The sequence below is a fragment of the Hypanus sabinus genome, chromosome 3 (genome assembly GCF_030144855.1).
Source record: "Hypanus sabinus isolate sHypSab1 chromosome 3, sHypSab1.hap1, whole genome shotgun sequence".
Taxonomy (NCBI): Eukaryota; Metazoa; Chordata; class Chondrichthyes; order Myliobatiformes; family Dasyatidae; genus Hypanus; species Hypanus sabinus.
In genome coordinates this window covers 5,940,552-5,954,743 of record NC_082708.1, presented here as the reverse complement: position 1 = coordinate 5,954,743, position 14,192 = coordinate 5,940,552, and the positions used below count along the sequence as shown (strand labels likewise).

General features: G+C 45.6%; 1 protein-coding gene across 1 annotated transcript in view; it reads left to right on the top strand.

Moving 5' to 3' along the window:
• The window catches only part of clpb (ClpB family mitochondrial disaggregase), a 170,696-nt gene extending 158,139 nt beyond the window's left edge, over positions 1–12,557 (top strand). Inside the window, exons 14-16 of the mRNA XM_059963614.1 lie at positions 4,557–4,676; positions 6,130–6,234; positions 11,505–12,557. Of these exons, the coding sequence (XP_059819597.1) occupies positions 4,557–4,676; positions 6,130–6,234; positions 11,505–11,750 (471 nt within the window). The 3' untranslated portion in view covers positions 11,751–12,557. The remainder of the gene's footprint in view (positions 1–4,556; positions 4,677–6,129; positions 6,235–11,504) is intronic.
• Positions 12,558–14,192: the final 1,635 nt, after the last annotated feature.

The window sequence follows — 14,192 nt, the reverse complement described above, 5'->3', positions numbered from 1 at the left end:
TGCTAAAGTCCATGTAGACAACATCCACTACCTTGCCCTCATCCACTTTACTCGTAACTTCCTTGAAAAGCTCCATAAGATTGTTAGACATGACCTACCATGCACAAAACCATGCTGACTATCCTTAATCAGTCCATGTTTATCCAAATGTTTACATATCCGGTCCCTAAGAATACTTTCCAACAACTTTCCCACAACTGATGTCAGACTCACCAGCCTATAAATTGCTGGTTTATGTTTAGAGGTTTTTTTAAACAGTGGGACATCATTGGCAATCCTCCAATCATCTGGTACCTTTCTGTCACTAAGGATGATTTAAGTATCTCTGCTAGGACCCCAGCAATTTCTGCGTTGCCTCTGATAGGGTCCGAGGGAACATCTTGTCAAGCCCCAGGGGTTTTATCACCCTTATTTGTCTCAAGACAGCAAACACCTCCTCCTTTGTGATCTGTACACAGTCGATGAAGTTGATGCCGTTTTACCTCACTTCTATAGACTCTGTGTCTATCTCCTGAGTAAACAGAAATAAGTTCACCCCCATCTGTTATGCTTCCACACATCGAATACCAAACTGGCCTTTCGCTCTTAACATACCTTGTTTCTTACACAAAGAGTAATGAGTAGATGGAATGGAACTGCCAGGGGTGGTGGTAGAGACAGATACAGTAGGAGCATTTTAGTGACTCTTAGGTAGGCAAATGGATGATAGGGAAATGGAGGGTGATGTGGGAGGGAAGGGTTAGATTGATCTTAGAGTAGGTTAAAAGGTTGGCACATCATCATGGGCCAAAGAGCCTGCACTGTTCTCTGTCCATAAAAGCTAACTCCATTCTAAAGTTATCTCTCTGATTAAACTGCCTTTCTTACGTTTGTCCTCTTTCAGCAGCCTCATCCTTCTCAAACCTAAATCCTTCCAACACCCTGACTCTCCACTGAGTGCCCTTTCTCCAAGTTTAAGTTTATTGTCATGGGCATACATATGCAGGGTATGAATACCATGAAATGTAGCTTTTTGCAGCAGCAATGCAGTACTAGTATGATAAATCTAATACAAATTTTAATTAAATTAGCATTGAGGCTCTCAATGAGCCTGTGCATTTGTAGTATAACCTCCCTGCTCTTATTCAATGCCTCTAGCAATGAAGGCCAACATTCCATTTGCCTTCTTGATAACCTGTTGTACCTGCAAACCCACCTTTTGTGATTCATACACAAGCACTCCCAAGTCCCTCTGCACAACAGCATACTGAAATCTTTTAATATTCAAATAATAATTTGATTTTCTATTTTTTCCTTCCAAAGTGGATTACCTCACATTTACTTACATTGTACTCCTGCCAGACCCTTGCCCACTCACATAACCTATCTATGTCCCCCTACAGACTCTGCATCATATGCACAATTTACTTCTTCATCCACTAGACCTTTGCCCACTCATTGAACCTACCCCCCTATTGACACTCAGCATCCTCTGCACAATTTGCTTTTCTACTCAATTTAGTATCATCTGCAAACTTAGATACGCTACATCTGGTCCCCTCTTCCAAATTGTGCTCCCAGAGCACTCGCTTGAGGAGAGTTCTGGATTTCCACAACGCTCAATGTGATTGGAGATTGTTACAGAGTGAATGAGCTAAGGTGTGGAGCAAACACTTCGCTGTTCCATGTTGAGAGAACTGTGACATTGTGTGGTGATGACTGTCCTTCAGTTTGAGTTCAGACAACATTGTTAAAGTTTGAAAACCTCCTCAGGAGGCCCTCATTGGTTGGGGCCGACCATGGATGTCTGCATTCAATACACAAGCCTGGGCAGTCCGATTCGAAGAGCAAGCTATTGCCCATGCAGCAGGCTCCCCCTCACCACACAGATGATGAAACCAAAATAACAGGCAGAAACCGATACTGTTTGGCACGAGCGGCCTTGCGGGAGCTGCAGTGTGGGACTGCCTTAGGGATTGCAGCTCCAGATTTTTCCTCGGGATTTACTCCTGAGGCCCGTGAGTGGATGTAGCCACAGGACAACAGAGTTTGGTTATCAGAGGCTATTTGAGATGCACGGCATTGAGACCATTTAATAGATAGTTGGGAGCTCATCCCCATTACCACCCCCGCTACAACATCCTTCTGCACCTAAAATACCCTAATTCCGGTGAGGAACTTTGGTTTCCATACAAAACCCTAGGGTGGATTCTCCTCCGATTGCCTCTCACTGTTCTTCTCGGGTAATCCCGGTAAACATACCTGCGGGCAAGTCACACAACTCTAATTGCTTTTCTCTCTAAGATTTTAATTACTATTAATACACTGATTAAAGAAATGGTGGTGGCATCCGTCGGTCTCGAGAGACCATGGATCTGTGCCTGGAATTTACTGGGTGCAGGCCTGGGCAGGGTTGTATGGGAGACCGGCAGCTGCCCATGCTGCAAGCCTTCCCCTCTCCATGCCACCGATATTGTCCAAGGGAAGGGCACTAGGACCCATGCAGCTTGGCACCGGGTACGTCGCAGAGCAATGTGTGGTTAAGTGCCTTGCTCAAGGACACAAACACGCTGAGGCTTGAACCAGTGACCTTCAGGTTACTAGTCTGATGCCTTGCCCACTAGGCCACGCACCAACACAAAGAAATAGAACATATGAAACACAGACCAGTACAGCACAGGAACAGGCCCTTCAGCCCATAATGTCGTACTGAACCAATTAAATTAGTAAATAATGGCCAATTAAACTAATCCTTTCTGCCCACACAATGTCCATATCCTTCCATAGTCCTCACATTTATGTGCCTATCTAAATGTCACTAATGTTTCTGCCTGTACTACCACCCCAGGCAACATATTCCAGGTACCCACCCCTCTGTGTAAAAACACTTGCCCTTGCATCTCCTTTGAAATTACTCCCTCTCACCTTAAATGCATGCCTTCTGGTATTAGACATTTCAACCCTGTTAATAAGATGGTCTCTGTTCGTATCTGTGCCTTTCGTAATCTATCAGATCTGCCCTCAGCCACCGCCACTCCAGAGGGAGCAACCCAATTATGAAATCATCATAAATATATTCTCAAGGGCTCATATTTCCCAATGGAATTATCATAGAAATAGAAACAGAAGTTCTAAAAAGTCGTCTTAATAGTAGATAAGGTTTTAGAAAAGGTTTTTAGAACAGTTGATCAGGTTAACTACCTGTTGGGTAATTAAAAACTAAATCTCCAAAAAAAATGTATTTAGATGTGAACATTAATTTCTCTAACCTGGCAATTCTTCTCCCTCCCCCTCCCCCCGTCTTCAATTCCCCACTCTGGTCCCCTTCTTAACCCTTCTTCACCTGCCCAATACTTTCCCCTAGTTCGCCTGCTTCTTCCCTTTCTCCCATGGTCCTCTCCTCTCCTATCAGATTCCTTCTTCTCCAGCCTTTTGCCTTCCCCACCGATCACCTCCCAACTTCTTATTTCATCCCTCCGCCCACCCACCTGACTTCACCTATCATCTTCTAGTTTGTCCTCCTTCCCCTCTCCCACCTTCTTATTCTGGCTTCGTTCTCAGTCTTGACCTAGGGTCGTGGCCCAGAATGTCAACTGTTTCCTGACCTGCTGAGTTTCTACAGCATTTTATGTAAGTTGGTTTAGATGTGAAGGAGAAACTTTGTCATACAAGCTTCCTTCCGGAAAGTATATAGAGCCATTAAAACAAAAACTTCACGCCATCTTAAAAGTTTCTTTCCCCAGGCATTAATCTGATCAACCATTCCGGATAGCCTCCCTCCTTCCTCTGTTACCCCCATCACTACACTCTAAACACTTTCAACCACTTTTTATAACGCTATTTACATTGTAAATATTTGCTGGTATTGATGTATTTATGCACATTTTATTTCACATCTGTACTTTAACCTCTAACATTATTTCTCTATAATTCTTTCTTATAATTAATAGTGTTTCTTGTTGCATGTATGGCAAATTCTAAGTATATGTAAATGTATATGGTGAAAAAAGCTGACCTTTTATAACATCGATCAGAATCAGGTTTATTATCACTGATATATATTGTGAAATTTGTTGTTTTGCAGCAGCAGTACATTGCAATATATTGACAAAACTATAAAGTACAGTTAAATATTTATATAAAAAATTAAATTAGTAGTGCAAAAAGAGAGTGAAAGTAGTGAGGTAGTGTTCAGAAACCTGACAGTGGAGGGGGAAGAAGCTGTTCCTGATGACCCAGTGAGTGTGGGTCTTCAGCTCCTGTATCTCCTCCGTGATGGTACCAATGAGAAGTGGGCACGTCCTGGGTGATGAGTGTCGTTAATGATGGATGCCGCCTTCATAAGGCATCGCCTTTTGAAGATTGCCTCGATGTAAGAGCGACACACCGAACATTGTGGCTGGTGCAGCTTCGCAATCTCCCTACAGCACTTGACACTGTGAATTACTCTACCTCTTCCACCTGCTCCTCACTCACCTGGTCTGTACTGTAGTCACCTCTGTAACATGGTGAGTTTAGTGTTAACAAAACAATAAATGTATGGATTCTGACATAATTCTGAAATTCCCTCCATCCAGGCACATTTCCGGCGGGACGAATTTCTGGGCAGAATCAATGAAATCGTGTATTTCCTCCCCTTCTGTCATTCGGAGTTGATTCAGCTCGTCAACAAGGAGTTAAACTTCTGGGCCAAGAAGGTAGGAAAGGAATCCAGGAATATAGGCATTGGTCAGACTTAGAGTATTGTGAACTGCTTTGGGTCCCTTATCTAAGAACAAATGTTCTGGCATGTGAGGGTTCAGAGGAGATTCATCAGAATCATCATGTAGTGAAATGGTTAATGTATGAGGAGGTTTTTGATGGCTCCAGGTCTGTACTTGTTAGGGTTTAGAAGAATGGGGAGAGAGGAGATCTCATTGAAACCTTAGGAACATCGAAAGACCTAGGTAGAGTGGACATGGAGAGGATGTTTCCTATAGTGGGTGAGTCCAGGACCAGAGGGCACAGCCTCAGATTAGAAACCGTAAAGCATCACCGTAACCATTATGCTACCGTGTCACCAAAATAAGTAGCTTGTTTGTTACTGGACGGCAGCGGACAGCGAGGCTATACAGTAGATAGTCAAGATTGTCCAACACATCACCAGTGCCGGCTACCTGCTTTCAAGGACACACGTACAGAAAGGTGCTGGAAAAGGGCCAGTAACATCATGAAGGATCTCGCCCACTCTAGACCATAAAACAGCAGCATTCAGCCCATCGAGTCTGCTCTGCCGTTCTATCATGGTTGATTTATTATCCCTCTCAACCTAATTTTAAATGTACCCAATGACTTGGCCTCCACAGCTGTCTGTGGCAAAGAATTCCACAGATTCACCTCCCTCTGACTAAAGAAAATCCTCTTCATTTCCATTTAGAACAGAGATGAAGAGGAATTTCTTTAGCCAGAGAATAAAAGACCTGATCTATGGACCCCAGTTTGGAAACCCCTGAACACTTTCCCCAAGCAGTGAGGCTGATCAACACCTCCACCCACTAACCCACCCCTCCACACCCCCAACCATCACTACTTTATCATTTCCCGTCAGTCACAGACACTCCTGTGCCTAGTGTCACTTTATGGACATACAATCAATCAGTGTATATAAACTACCTTGCATATTTATAATTATTGTGTTTTCTAAATTATTATTGTGTTCTTTATCCTAATTGTTTTTTTGTGCTGCACCGGATCCGGAGTAACAATTAAGATTATGATTTTCTTTATTTGTCACATATACATTAATACATACAGTGAAATGCGTTGTTTTACGTCACGACCAGCACAGTCCAAAGATGCACCAAGGTACAGCCATGCTTCAAACACCAACATAGCTTACCCACAACTTACTAACCCTAAACTGTATGTCCTTGGGATGAGGGAGGAAATTGGCGCACCCAGAGGAAATACATGCAGTCACGGGGAGAACGTACAAACTCCTTACAAAGAGCAGCTGGTTGAACCCAGATCGCTGGTGCTGGCAATTTTTCTGTTCCACTTTACGCTTGTATACTGGAAATGACGTTAAAGAATCCTGACTCTTGAATCGTACGGGAGAAGAAAGAAGGCACAGTAAATTCTGTAAACTCACAGCTTTTGTTTCCACCTCAGGCCAGGCAGCGACACGACATCACCCTGAAGTGGGACCGGCAAGTGATGGATGTTCTGGCAGAAGGATACAACCTGCACTACGGAGCAAGATCCATCAAACACGAGGTGAGTCTGGGGGCCGGGGCAGTCCTGCCAATAAATCACAGCTTCGGTAAATAAAACAGATTAAATATGAATATGTCGTACATCAGAGTGAGTAATGTAGCCAGCGTCTTGTCAGCTGCACTTGGCCCAGACAGAGAATAGAGGAGTGTTATGGTAATCCAGACAGGGGCAGGGGACAAGGGTCCATAGGGTCATTTCTTACTGTGGTGGTTGTCCGTTGTTTCCGATGATGACCGGAAACCTATATGGGAGAGTTTTTAAGGTGGAAAAGCCATTGCACTGGGACAGTTCCACTCCCTCAATCTTGGAAGTCAGTGTCCAGTGATACGAGTGGTGGTCACAACTGGGGTCGACCATGACGGCCCCTATACCTTGCCGTGCCTTTTGCTCTCCACGAATTGTTGCAGAACCATCTTCCTGGCCGTTGGATCTCACTGTTAATCTCATTTGCCCAGTCTGCCAGAGCTGACTTCGCATGCTCAGACAGACGTGTCCCTATCTCATCAGGATATGAGGTCACTGGCTACTCTCACCCAGTCTAGCCCACCTGTCAAAGTGGTGTACCGGGGTGTGGCCGCTGACACATGCAAGCAGTTAGTTGGAGCCACAGGTGAGAGCTGAGTGTCCGGTGGTGACAAAAATGAGTGAGTTGCCCCAGAATGATCACGACAAGCCCCATCACCAGAGATACCATCCTTCCCTGGACACCCCAGGTACCCCAAATCGTACGACATCACCACAAAGGGCAATTCAGCCTGTCACAGCCCAGAGGGAACATGGTGGGTGGAGGAGAAGGAGGAAAGAGGGAGATAAAATGGAGAGCAGGAAGGAGTGAAGGAGGGTGATAGTTCAAATTTATTATCATACATCGTATACAGGTATATCGGCAGACGAAGCAGCATTCCTGCACACAATAAACAATGAGGGAGCTTGATTTTATGGTGATTGGAGGAAAGTGTAGGGGGATGTCAGAGGTGTGTTTCTTACACAGAGTGAGGAGTGTAAGGAACGCCCTGCCAGGGGCGGTGGTAGAGACAAATACATTAGAGACACTTACGAGATTCTCAGGCACGTGAAATAAAGAAAAACAGAGGACTATGTCATAGGGAACGCATGCTATCTAGGTTGATATGCAACAACAGCATGACAGTTAGCCTGACATTCAGGGCATTCCGGAGTTGAGAGTTCAATCCCAGCACTGTTCTATAAGGAGTGTGTACACTTTCCCCATAGAGTGCATGCATTTTCCCCAGGTGCTCCGCTTTCGTCCCACACTCCAAAGGCTTACCAGGTAGGTGAATTGGTCGTTGTAAATTGTCCCATGGTTAGGTTAGGGTTAGTCTTGGTCTCTGAGGTAGCGTGGCTGGAAGGGTCGACTCCACACTATATCGCAAAATAAAAGGACGGCACAATGTGGTGGGCCGAAGGTTCTGTTCTGTGAACTGTGGAGAGCATTGGCTAATATGAGAGAGTGGGCTTAATCTTAAGGTGATAGAAGGTAAATATAGGTAAGATGTCAGAGCTAGAGCTTTTACATAGAGAGTAGTGGTTGCGTGGAAAGTCCAGCCGGAGGTGGTGGTAAAAGCAGGTATTTCAGGGAGATTTAACATCCTCTTAGATCAGCACAGGGATGAAAGAAAAATGGAGAGTAATGAGGGAGGGAAGGGTTAGATTGATCTTGGAGTTGGTTAAAGGGTTGGCACAACATTGTGGACCGACAGGTCTGTACTGTGCTGTACTGTTCGTTGTTCTGTGTTTACTGTAAGTCTCCTTCTGAGAAATATGTCAAATGCACTTCGCAGCTATCTCAACTAACACTGACCCAAGTTAGAACAGTACAGCACAGGAACAGGCCCTTCATCCCATAGTGTCCACATCCCTCCAGTATTGTGTGTGTTGCTCTGGATTTCCAGCATCTGCAGAATCTCTTGTGTTTATGTTGTGAAGTTTTTGATTTAGACCATAAAACATAGGAGTAGTATTAGGCCATTCAACCCATCGAGTCTGCTCCACCATTCCATCATGACTGATTTATTGACCCTCTCAATCCCATTCTTTTGCCTTCTCCCCGTAACATTTGACGCCCTTGCTCAGAACCTACCAATCTCCACTTTAAATATACCCAATGACTTGGCCTCCACAGCCGTCTGTGGCAATGAATTCTACAGATTCACCACTCCCTGGTTAAAAATATTTCTTCTCATCTCTGTTCTAAATGTTTGTCCCTCTATTCTGTGCCCTCTAGTCCTAGATTCACCCTCTAGAAGAAACATCCTCTATCTAGGCCTTTGAATATTTCAGTAGGCTTCAGTGAGATTTCCCCTCATTTTTCTAAACTCCAGTCTGTCTGTCCAGGAGCTCTTGAACACCACTGTCATATTTGCATCCACCACCACCCCTGTCAGCCCATTCCAGACACCCACCACTCTGTTTAAGAAGACTTGCCGGCTGCAATATCCTCAGCACTCTAAAGTTATTCCTTCTGGTATCCAGTGGTTCTACCTTGGGAGGAAGATTCTGACCATCTAACCTATCTGCCCCTCGTAACTTTGCATACTTCAATGAGGTCTCCACCAAATTAGTAGGGCACCACGGTAGCGGAGCTGTTAGCATGGTGGGCACTATGGTAGCAGAGTGGTTAGCACAGCAGGGCACAACAGTAGTGTAGCAGGTAGCAGTTAGCAAAGTGGGCACCACGGTAGCAGAACGATTGGTGTGGTTAGCATAGTGAGTGCCATGGTAGTGGAGTGGTTAGTGTGGTTAGCACAGCAGGGCACCATGGTAGTGTAGTGGTACACACAGCTCTATTACAACTCAGGCCGTTTGGAGTTCAATTCCAGCACCGCCCGTAAGGAGTTTGTCACCCCCCCCCCCCCCCCCCCGCCCCATGATCATGTGAGTTTTCTCCGGGTGCTCTGGTTTCCTCCCACAGTCCAAACATGTATCTGTTAGTAGGTGAATTGGTCATTGTAACTTATCTTGTGATTGGGCTGGGATTAAATCAGTGCAGCTTGTTGGGCCGAAATCGCCTGTTCCATGTTGTATCTCTAAATAAATAAACCTCTCCAAAGTAACGTCCCAAGTTTGTCCAACCTGTCCTTATAGCTCATACTCCTAGATCCCAGTGAACCTGTTCTGCATTGTCTCCAAAGACTCCACATCCTTCCTGTCATGGGCCCACCAATACTCCATGTGACCTTATAAAGTTTTAAATAGCTGCAACATGACTTCCTGATGCTTACACCCTTATGAAGGCAATCATGCCATACACCTTCTTTATCACTCTCCCTACTTGTCTGCCATTAGCTGTGTACTTTCTCTTTACATTTGACCTGCCGAAGTGCCAAAATGTGGCATAGGTAGGGTAGGAAGTCAAGGTATTTTTCCCAGAGTGGAACTGTCAAATTCTAGCTGGCATAGCTTTAAGATAAGATATAGAACATAGAACACAAATGTGATGCTGAAAATCCAAGCAACACACCCTAACCCTAACCTGCCCCTATACCTCCTCCCTCACTACCATTCAGGGCTCAGAACGGTCCTTCCAGGTGAGGTGGCACTTCACCTGTCAGTCTGTTGGGGTCATTTACTGAGTCCAGTGTTCCCGATGTGGCCTCCTGTATATCGTTGAGACCCAACACAGATTTACTTTGCTGAGCGCCTATGCTCCATCCGCCAGAAAAAGCAGGATCTCCCAGTGGCTACCCATTTCAAATCTTCCCATTCAGTCCATGGCCTCCTCTACTACCACAATGAGACCACACTCAGGTTGGAGGAGCAACACTTGATATTCCATCTGGGTAGCCTCCAACCTGATGGCATGACATCGATTCCGATTTCCCTCTCACCTTATCTCCTTAACAGCCATCACCTCACTCTGGTGCTCCTCCCCCTTCCCTTTCTTCCATGGCCTTCTACCCTCTCCTATCAGATTCCCCCTCCTCCAACACTTTATCTCTCTCACCTGTAAAATTCAAAGCTCTTTACGTCACCCCTCTTCCCACATTCTTACTCTGGCTTGTTTTTTTCCCAGTCCTGATGAAGGGTTTCGGTCCGAAATGTCGACGGTTTATTCATGTCCATAGATGCTGTCTGATCGGCTGAATTCATCCAGCATTTTGTGTGTTTTGCTTAGAACGTAGAACAGTTCAGCACAGTACAGGCCCTTTAGTCCACAATGTTGTGCAGGCCTCTTAACCTATTCTAAGATCAATCTAACCCTTCCTTTCCATTTAGTCCTCCATTTTTCTATCATCCGTGTGCCTATCTCAGAGTCTCTTAAACATCCCTAATGAATCTGCCTCTACCACCTGCCTGGCAGTGTGCCAAAAATGTCAACTGTTTATTCCCGTTCATAGATGCTGCCCGACCTGCTGAGCTCCCCCAGCACACTAGTGTATTGCTCTACTTTCCTCCAGTCATCTTAAAGTTATGTATGCCTCTGGCTATTCACTCCATGCAAGGTTTGTTTGTACATGGAGTGTGGTGCGTGCCTGAAACATGCATGCCAGGGGTGGTTGTAGAGGCAGACACACTGGCAGCAGTGAAGAAGCATTTAGGTAGGAACAAGAACAGGTAGGGAGTGGAGCGATGTGGATCATGTGCAGGCAGATGGGATTAGCTTCAATTGGCATCATGGTCGGCACAGACACAGTGAGCTGTGCCGTTCTGTGTTAGTTCAGGTAGTTGTGAAGAGAGATGTGGGAAAGAGCAGAGGTGTGGTGGGGTCCATGCTGGGTTGGGGGCTGCCCCTCCCATTGCTGCTGCCCTCCAGTGTTCGCTCAGTGGAAGATAAGCTGGGTTGAGTTTGTGTGCAGCCGCATTAGTGCATGATGAGAACCTGCTGCATCATGTTCTTGCAGAAACTTGGCTCCAGGACATCATCCCATGCACCATCAATCTACAGGCCATGATGCTCAGGGACTTGCGCTAGATATGCTTTGTGTGACTGTATGTTGTTTTGCCCTCATAACTACATGTGCTGCTGGTGCCGTGGCCCTGGAGGAACGCTGTTTCATTTGGCTGCATTCATGTGTATGAGTGAATGACAATTAAATGAAGTTTCAGATGAAGATTGAAAGGGTGGCAAAGTCTAATTGGGAGCATTTAAGAGACTGTTAGGTAAGCACATGGATGATAGAAAAATGGAGGGTTATGCAGGAGGGAATGGTTAGGTTGATCTTGGTGTAGGCTAGAAGCTTGGCGCAACATTGTGGGCCAAAGGGCCTGCACTGTGTTGTACTGTTGTATATTGTGTGTAATCTCCCCAGGTTGAACGGCGTGTCGTTAACCAGTTGGCAGCTGCCTACGAGCAGGAGCTGCTGCCTCATGGCTGCACCCTGCGGATCACTGTGGAGCATCCTGGTGCAGGGGCCGTCAGGGGACAAGGCGGGAGGCACGAGGAGCCTGACTCCAACGGTGCAAAGATCAGGCTGGAGATTGTGGACAAGGACAGCAAGACCCGGCAGCTGGATATTCAGCCTCCAATTAAATCCAGCAAGGTGTCTCACTGGTGACAGAGCAGAACAGACACCATCACAGGAGAGACTTAAATGGAAGCAGACTCACTGAACACCTCCTCCAGCTCTGAATCCCGAATCAACCCCACCTTCCCCACTCTCATTGTTGCCCGGTGCCACGCATGGGGGTTACTCACTGTGGGAGATGATCCTGATGACGGGGATGAAGGACTGAACTTACTGCAGTGATCAGGAGCGAGGGTTTCGAATCTGCTGATTCCAGGACAATTTCCGAATGTGACTGACCCAGAAATACAGCACCCGCCAGAGTTTAGTTCTGAAGCAGGACACAGAGCTGAAAGCTGCCCCATTGTACAGAGCAGGAGTCCCACTATTCACCAAGAAATTAATTTTAATTAAGGCCCATCACGCCTACTGGGACATAGGCTACCAACTGCAGCTTGCCAGAGTACCTTGTCCTGGGCCAGTCTTCTACACTGCCCATCAAAAATCCTTCCTTTCCCTGGGATGAAGTTTTTGGAGCTTCTGTTGGTGTTTCTGTAGCTCTGGGTTTTTACAGGAAGGGGTTGCAAGCCCCATGTACAACCCTCCTCCTTTCACAGATGGGCTTGGGACTGTTCATGACAGAGTTAATCACTGAGAGAGAGATGTACAAATAGTGTGTCTTTTTGAAAGTTCTATTTAATAGTAATCCAAAAGCAAATGTTCCTGTTTCATACATATACATCATAAACCATTTGCTATGTAGCCCTTGATTTGTTCTGTGTTGTAACAGGAAACTGTGAGAGCATTGCAAGGTATTTAAATAAAATCACGTCTTTACGTGGATAGTTTTGGCAAGTAGCTCTTGGTGTTCTAAATCTGTTTATTCTTTTGGTAAGCTCACACTACAGAAATTTCCTTTGCAACACACACAAAATACTAAAAGAGTACAGAGGAAATGTACAAGGATGTTGCTGGGACTTGAGGACCAGAGTTATGGGGAAAGGTTGAATAGGTTAGGACTTTATTCCCTGGATTGTACTGAATTGAATTGATTCTTACATCCTTCATATACATGAGGACTAAAACTCTTTACATTATGTAGGAGATTGAGAGGGAGTTTTGATGGAGGGATACAAAATTATGAGGGGTATAGATTGGGTAAATGCAAACGGGCTTTTTTTCACTGAGTTTGGGTGAGACTAGAACCAGAGGGCATGGGTTAAAGTTGAAAGGTGAACTGTTTAAAGGAGACATGAGGGGAAGTTCACTCAGAGGGTGGTGGAACGAGTTGCAAGTGGAAGTGGTGGATTTGTGTTTGATTTCAACATTTAAGAGAAGTTTTGATAGGTACATGGATGGGACTCTATCTGGCAGCATCTGTGATGGGGAGTAAACAATTGACATGTTAGGCCAAGACCCTTCATCAGGAGTGCGGCAGAAGCCAAAACAAGAAGGTGGGGGGAGATGGCAGTACAAGCTGGCAGGCGAGTGACGGAAAAGGTGCTCATAGGAGAAGAGAATGAACCATCAAAGAAAGAAAGGAGAGGAACCAGAGGGTGTCGCTGGGCAGGTGAGAAGAGAAGGAGTGAGAGGGGAACCAGAAAGAAATGGAGAAAATGCGAGGGGGGGTGGGGAATTAGCGGAGTTAGAAAAATTAACGTTCATGCCATCAGGTTGGAGGCTACCCAGAAAACTTCCTTTTTAATTGAACTTCACAGATGAATGACTACATTTCATTGTGTTTTAGCTCTGTCTACAAAGATCACCATATCACCATAGGTTGCAGTGTTTCTTTAGCTAATTGCTGACAGAATTGTGTTGATGACGCTGTAGCTCTGAAGTATGATCAGGTTACTAATGAGAGATGGTGGTTGCCTGAATTCTATTCTGACCTACGCAAGCTTGGAGGAATAGGACAGTCAAATGCAGTGGGACCCTCTCGGCCCAAGCTGCCACTGTGGAGTTCAGCAATCCAAACCTCAGTGTAGGCTCTAACACCGTCCAGTCTGACAAGCTTGGGTTGTTTTCCCTGGAGTGCCGGACGCTGATGGGACCGATATAAACATTTATAGGATTATAGATCTTTATCTGAATAGGCAAAAACACTCCATAAGACCGTAAGACAGAGGAACAGAAGTCGGCCATTCGGCCCATCGAGTCTGCTCCGCCATTTCGTCATGTGCTGATCCAATCTCCCCTTTAGTCCCATTCCCCCACCTTCTCACCATAACTGTTGATGCCCTGACTACTCAGATACCTATCAATCTCTGCCTTAAGTACACCCAATGACTTGGCCTCCACTGCCACCCGTGGCAACAAATTCCATAGATTCACCACCCTCTGGCTAAAAAAATTTTTTTGCATCTCTGTTCTGAATGGGCGCCCTGCAATCCTCAAGTCATGTCCTCTCGTACTAGACTCCCCCACCATGGGAAACAACTTTGCCACATCCACTCTGTCCATGCCTCTCAACATTCAAAATGTTTCTTTGAG